General features: G+C 41.6%; 1 protein-coding gene across 1 annotated transcript; it reads right to left on the bottom strand.

The window, feature by feature from the left end:
* Positions 1 to 1,654: 1,654 nt before the first annotated feature.
* Positions 1,655 to 6,255, bottom strand: LOC115042127 (kininogen-1-like). The gene is made up of 8 exons (XM_029500167.1): positions 6,187 to 6,255; positions 5,415 to 5,561; positions 4,588 to 4,704; positions 4,320 to 4,395; positions 2,948 to 3,117; positions 2,759 to 2,869; positions 2,581 to 2,676; positions 1,655 to 1,972 (listed from the first exon to the last, which is right to left on the bottom strand). The coding sequence occupies exons 1-8, from the start codon at positions 6,250 to 6,252 to the stop codon at positions 1,655 to 1,657; spliced, it is 1,101 nt and encodes a 366-aa protein (XP_029356027.1). The 5' UTR covers positions 6,253 to 6,255.
* Between the last annotated feature and the right edge of the window lie 1,421 nt (positions 6,256 to 7,676).

Below are 7,676 nucleotides of genomic sequence, written 5' to 3'. Positions count from 1 at the left end.
TACAATCGTAGAATCTGATTCCAAGACAAACAGTGGACATAATATGAACATCCAGAAAACATAATGCCAATCAATGCAATATCCACGTATCGAATGCTACCTGTTGAGACACTTATAGTACAGCGTTTTCTTTTTGGTGACTGTGAGACAAGTCTATCTTCGAAGCTGTTATGTTACTGTTTGTTCACTTGGTATACAGGTGTTCATGTTGTTTTGTCCACCACCTGTATGAATACAGTATGTGCCCCAATATTAAGTGAGTATGGTCACAAATCGTTGGTGTTGGTTCCTATACAGCGGTTAAAGTACTGTCAAAGCCACTGTTACAAACTGTTGCTTTTTTTTCTGTTTGCTTTTTAGAAAGCCTTTGAATGGGCTTTAAACAGAATGAATGTTGCACTTGTAGAGGGGAAAAAAAAAAAAATCAAAATCCCAATAGGATCGATCAATCATTTGCTGGCATCTCAAATGGCCCATATTGGCACTTAAAACATAAATATTGACAAAATGGTCTGTGGTTTCATCTTCTTTCCTGTATGTAGTGCTCTAAACTACATTACAGTGTGTCACTAATATATTTCCATAACATACCGAGCTGTCAGAACCTTAACCTATACTATGAATGAATGTACAATGGGCCAATGTATTGTTTTTCACAGCCTACCTGCATGAGATTGGGTAAAGATGAATATTCTTCTCCTTGCTACATTGTTTTTGTTAGATTTTTTTTTTTTTTTTTTAGTCTGCAAGGCAGCCACACAAATGTTTCTAAATGAATGCCTTAAGTTTGCTCCCTGTAGGAAATTCATTCTCACAATAACCGGAGTTTTTAATTTATAAATGTATGTTGTGTTTTGGCTCCCTGGTCACAGTAAAGGTTTGTACCCTGACTGACTGGCTGGTCATCTGAGTGTTCTGTGAAGATGTACAAGATGTACAAATACATTTGTTAAACATTCACATGACTTGTGTTTGCTCTTTCGGTTTGACTGTACTGCAGACTTATTTATTGAGCATTTTGTTCACTTTGGTCTGCCCTGTCCAGCCATAATGACTGAAATGCTTCATTTTTGGTTTCAAATGGTTGATGTCTTTGGTGCCTAGAAAGGCCCGAACCCAGAAAAGCTGCCTTGTGGCACATTGTGTCTCTCTGGGACAGATAAGGACTGTCAGATATACGTACCTACTACCTAATAGGAAAATGCCGCCGTTTCAAACAGCTCGGACTTGTGGATGAATGTGAATGTGTGTGAACACAAAACTCACAAAACCAGCACAAAGAACAAAGTTTTATTTCATTTTCTTGTAGATTTTTTTCTACTTACATACTCCAAGGGCCCTTAATCACACATTACTTTGGTTTACTCAAAGCAAATTGGCACATTTTCCTCCTTGTTCTTTATGCGAAAACACTATAGAGCTCTGCCATCATTTTAGTCTTTATTTTTCCAACGCTTTCTGAGGAGTTAGAGATCTTAACAGGTTCTTTTATGAACTTCACTCTGTTGCTTCCATAGTTTCAAATCCGCATGACACTGCGAAAAACAAAACAAACAAAAAAAAATCCCTGCAATGCAGCAAGAGGACTAGTCTACTACTCATCTGCTGGGAAAGCGTGAAAATTATTTTGAAAATTGAGCGTGTGCAGAAAACTTTATCCCAGCAGGTCTAGATCACTGAGGCTGACAACTGATGGCTGTGGGGTGCCATCTTCCACGATAACCTCTGCCGGCAGTCCGGGCGGAGCAGTAGGAGCTGGGTTGAAAGGTTTCCAAGGCTTCGAGGGGCAATGGAAGGGGTCTTCAGTCACTATTTCATCAGGGGAGGCAGATGCTTTGGTTGCTGTGATGTCCTCTTCGGAAGATTCGTCTTTAGCAACGCTTGGCGAGGGTTGAGGTGTGGTGGAAGCTGGCGCTTCGTACAGGATGTTCCTGAGTGGAGACCAGCCAGGAGGCCGACGCCTGATGAATCCCTGAAGACAAGAAGCCAGGAAGTGGTGGTGTTAGGTGTGGACGTTATGGTCCTGAGACTTTTATTGGCTTGCCCCCATTACGCAGGTTTAGCTAACCTAAGAGGAGCTACACCATTGAAATGTCTCCCTTGGCAACTCTGCTCCTGCAACAAAACATTGAACTCTGCTGCTCTTCACCAGTTTTTTTCAACGCTTTAGAGCAGAAGTGTTTGTGAGTTTGAATTAATCCTTCTGGTTCCCACATGGATTTAAAAACATTCTCCGGAGCTATAAAATGAATTTCAGCTTTCGCTAAATCCAGCAGGCGGCACACAGCAGCAGGCCTGCCAGTGATTTACCAACTGACTGTGTGCAGGGGGCACCAGTGTGATAAATATATAATCGTTTATCACCTCTAAAATAAGGCACTGATGTTAGCATGGCCCCGTTAACGATTTTCCACCCTACAGACATCAACTGACAAGATCATCGGTAACATTACTACTTTGTTTTGTGGGCTTTGACGTTGCTCAGTGTAACACCCTATGCTGTTATGTCAGCGATGAGGAACAATTTCCAAAGGTTTCTATACCAAGTGCTGCACAGAGAGGTTAGGGTTAGGGTCTCACCGTGAACAGGGCTCCTGGTTCGCACTTCAGCTGAGCCTGTGGGAGCTCATGTCTCCACGGCGCCACATCCACTGTAGAGTTACAGTTGGCAAATTCCTGCACACGTACACGTACACTGAGTTTAATAAGAATGGAAAATTTCCCTCAATATCACTGATGACATGTATTTCATAATTACCACGTTCTGTTCATCAGGAGCACACAGTTCTGTGAGGTCTTTGTGTTCAGCTTTGGCGCAAGTGGTTTTCTGCATGTCGAACCTCAGCTTGTACCTGAAACCTGCGACCACCTGCAGGATACAGTCAGACAGCAGTTAGAAAGGCAGACTCCTCCCGCTGTGTGTCTCCTCATATCACCCGGTCTCTACCTGTCTGGTGGCGTGGCCCACAGTGTGCAGGGTGAACAGGTGACTGGAGTCAGAGATGGCGTTATACTTGGCAATGGAGACAGCAAGAGGAACCCGAATGTCCTCTGCGGTCTCATCGATCTGCACAGGGCAGCCCATACAGGAAGCTTTCTCTGGAACGATGTGATCATCTAGAGGAGAGGCGAGATGTTTGTTTCATGATTGGTTCATGATTGAGGATTTTGGTTCATTAAATATAAAAGCACAAGAACAACAACAACAAAAAGTCCCTAAAACCAAAAACCATGATACAAAATATGTATCATATATTATTGTTTTGGCCTTAACTGTGGGAGAATGTCACTTAGCCTTAGCTCAGCCTGGTGCAAAACATTTTAGAAACATGAGAGGGAACTCAGTGGGCGGCTTGGGCAAACAGATTAAAGTCTAGAAAAGGCCACTGCCTTTTATGATGCAATGAGTTAATATTCTGCTTTCCCTATTTGCAGATTCTATTGATAAATTACACAATCAGTCTCAGCTTCTTCAATGACTCTAAATGACAGCCATGTCCTCCTGTGAGAAACTGTCTCACGGGAGAATATATCCACACTGCAGGAATTAGCAGTGTTACAAAATCCCCCGAATGTCACAGAGGATATATAAAAAGAATAAGTACTGTCGTGATGAATCGCTGGGCCCCAAGTTTCTGAAACAAGCTTGCTCATTAAGAACATTTTAAAAGAGTCTTAATTTTTGGATTAAATGTAAATCAAAGTCGTTTGTTCTTTGAGTGTCCCCTCATCTTGTATTCAATTTTTCAGTACTTTCTGCAATTTGTATATTGTTTCACTTTCTTGTCAATGCTTGTCCTGTATTCGCACAATGTTGGAATGGGAGTGACCAGAAAGACTCACCTTATGTTAACCCATTGGTCCCATTGTTGTGAATGTGCGTCGGCACTATTTTAAATTTGGGGTTTCGTTTTAGTCAGGGATCTTCCATGAACATGCTTTTGCAGGTGCAGGAGCTTCAGTTTCAGGGCTTTCAGGGTCTCGGCCCTATCACCTATCACCTAATTAACTGGTTATTGTTATATTATTATAGTTCACATGAAACTCGCTTGTCATCATTTCAGTAAATGTGATTTCTCATTTTTTGGATTATTACGAAAACTATAGGTTGTAGGTTTATACGAGCTGACACGTCTTCCTCCCTGTTTTCAGTCTTCTTACTGAGCTAAAGAGTTTCACATTCATCCTGACCATCATGAATCTGCTTAGGGGAAAGTAAAAGACGATTCACTGCACTGGCAGCTTATTATGGCTGCGCCTGTGTCATAGGAGAGAAAAATCATCCACCCTGAGATCATTCTGTTCATCTCTTCACTGACCGAGCACACAATCCACCTGCTGGGCGTCTGTTTCTGTCTCTGACATGTAGACTGTGGCATTGCATGAAATCGGCTTCTGGAGGAACAACAGGATAGATGATGCTTTGATTAGGATTTGTGTGATAAACAATTACCACCAAACTTTATCATACAATCTGGTCTGAATGTGCTCGGATTCTGCAGCTGTGTTTATCTGCGCCATTTACTGACAGTGGAGTTAAAAATGTTCTCCGCAGAGGATGAGGCAGAGCATCATCGTCAGTGTTACCTGGCGTCCGGTGGGCAGATAGTCACATTCTGTCCACTGTTTGTTGCTGCCAACGGGACAGTCACTTCTCCTGGTGGTGAACTGCAGCGAATACACTGAGTCGGAGCCGTTCTCTGACTGTGGAGGGACACACACAGAGACACTAAATTTCATAGTCGTCACTCCACAGCTTTGGTTCCTCCTTACCTTCCACCTACAGCAGTGAAATGAGCTGCGCAGATATTTAAATGAAGCATCATCAGATCTAACCACATAAACAGTCAGCAGCCAGTATTCAGAAAGAACAATATACAATATATAACAATAAAATCTGTGAATATGGTCAATGTCTTAACTACCAACTCTTATTATAAAGGTGAAAGATTTGCATCCATACAACAGATGGAGGAAATTCTAACAGTTATATGAGTTAATTTAAAATACAGTGAGGACAGAAACATAATTGGACATTGAAATTTCTGCTCTTCCAAAGGGAGCAGTGACAAACTTGTTTCTGAAATAGTTCATGTATCCACAACTGTGAAATACTGCGCAGATGAAAGTAACAATAAAGCATTAGCGAACTAGTAAAACTATGATATCCTTAAGAAAACACACTGTAGCTTTTAGAAACACTCTCCTACATTTTCATATGAGGACACCACATTTTGAGTTTGATGTGCCATTACGCTGTTACCTTAATTCATGGATTCTTTCTCTGATCAATGATCAGTGCATTCCAAATGAAAGCTCAGGTCTCAGGAAGCTGAAGGCTCATAAGGGCCTGCTCTTGTGGACTGCGTATGCTGTAACAAATTAGGTCAGATCTGTTTTTGTAAGCACTCTACCTTGCTGGCTGTTAGTATCTGAAAGAGGGCCAGTTTGTATCCAGTGCTCATCCTCCCATTGAACTTGTCCACAGCGGAGTTGACAGCCTTCTGTACAGATTGGTCATCACAGAAGATCAGAACGCCTGGCTGGACATCCACTGGCTTCTAGACAAGAAGTGTAGGAAGAGAGAAACATAAACTAAAACAAAGGTTCCCAGTTTGGCGTTAGGATCCCTACAGAGGGGTGGAAGAATAACATGGAGGAATATAAAAAGTCTGACTTCGACTTTTGCTGATGGATTTTTAAATAATTTTTTGTTTTTTTAAATACTCCTTCCTCTACTTCTATTGTGCAACATTTTAAAAAATACTTACAAAAGTGTTTCTAAAATAATGCAAATACAATAATTAACACTGAGCAGGTCAAAGTTCAGTTTTCAGAATGGTATTTATGGAACCAGCAAAATACTTGTAATGCTATATATGCCTGAAATTTATAGCTATCTCCTACATTCATTCTCCACATTTAATTCCATTTGAATTTTAAGTGGGCAAGTAGAAAGACATATTACAGCCTGGCACAACTCTAAAATACTGCTTAAATATCATGCACTTAAAGTTGATTTGAGGTATTGTTACAGAGCAGTAGTGCTACTTTAACTTTAGTGACGTATCTAAATGTGTTTTCCAGCCCTGTTGAAGCTCCTCAGCAGCCTGATGGATCACCTGCTCTTACAGTATTGCCTCATTTCAGGCCAGAAAGCTGCAGCCTCTGATATCGTCTGCTTACCTGCCCAAAAACCAAGCTGTGGAGGCACAGCAGGCCCAGAACACACAGGCCCACTCCACTCCTCATTGTGGGACCTTGATGGATGTTTGGCTCTGCTCTGTCAGAAAAGGCGGATATTTTAATCATTTCCTTCAGCCGCAGTTGGTTGAAGTAATGTCACCGTGTTTCATGTCCAAATGCCCTCCTAACTCTGACAGCATCAGCTGGATCATTATTGGCTGAGATAAGATCATATTTATAGCTGATGTAAAGTCAGTGAACTTACAGTTTCTGAAGCTGAAGGCCCGCTACTGATCCTGCTGAGTGAGGGAGAAAAACTCGACTTCTCACCACACAGGGATGGACGATTGAGTGAAATTCTCCTAAAGGTGTAGGTGGGAATCCTTAGAACAGATGATGACACACGGGTAGACACACATGCAGAGGACGGGAGGGCACAGAGGACGCACACACACATTACTGTTCAAAACTCACGCAGTAAAAGGAGAGCAAATGTTTGCTTTTTTGTTTGCCCTCCTACCTGTTGAGTCAATACAAGTGTCATTATCAGAAAGAGAGAGAAAGAGATCATTTGAGAAGTTGAACAGATTTCTCTCTTTAGTGATGCTTTTAGAGCAAACACCCACTTACCTCAAACAGACTCACACATCCTCACAAAATAAACCACATAAAGTAGACTTGAGTGGCAATGGCTGCACAGCAAAACATTCTTTTACTATCATGTGTTTGCAAGGCCTCGGTGCGTGTCTGTGTGTGTGTGTGTGTGTGCTCAGTGTGTTTTCTGTGTGTTTTAACTGGTACTTTGTCCCTGTCGACCTTTAGCCCGTCCAACTCTGACTTCACCATCGCTCCTCTTTGAAATGAGGTGAAAAACAGTCGGATGTTGCGCTCCATATATGATAGATGTATTATTGTGTTCCCTGTGTTTTTGTGTAATCAGGGAGCAGGGGTTCACCAGGTTCACCGGTGCGTAAAAGGTCACCTTAGCTGCAGAATGATCACAACATGTCTCGACCTTATATGTGCGCTGGAGGTCACAGGCTTTAGAATCACATTACACTCATCAGCTGCGCCCATTTGTGTTCGTCTGCGCTAACTGATGCAAGAAGTCAGTTGTTGAAGTGTTGTGGTTTAAACAGATTGCAGATTTTTTTATTTTGAATGGTTCATGACCTTGTTAAAGTATAAACAAGAGTAGATTTTGAAAAAAGTCTAATTCTGCCCTCTTCTGGTCACATGTATTCAAAAAAACCTTGAAAGAAAAACAGACAGCACATGATAAAGTGTTGGACACAGCAAACTAAATACGATCATCTGTGGTGAAGTCTGATTTAATATTTGACATAACAATTAACCTCCTTTTTATGGCCTTTATCCTTCAACATGACCCAAAGAGGATCATGAGCTTCGGCCTCATTTGTAAACGTGGTGTACGTCAATTTCCACACAAAAAACAGACATCTAAGCAAACTCAGACCAATGGCTTTAGG

Source organism: Echeneis naucrates, chromosome 4 (assembly GCF_900963305.1).
Source record: "Echeneis naucrates chromosome 4, fEcheNa1.1, whole genome shotgun sequence".
NCBI classification, from domain to species: Eukaryota; Metazoa; Chordata; class Actinopteri; order Carangiformes; family Echeneidae; genus Echeneis; species Echeneis naucrates.
This window is presented reverse-complemented; position numbering and strand designations above follow the sequence as displayed.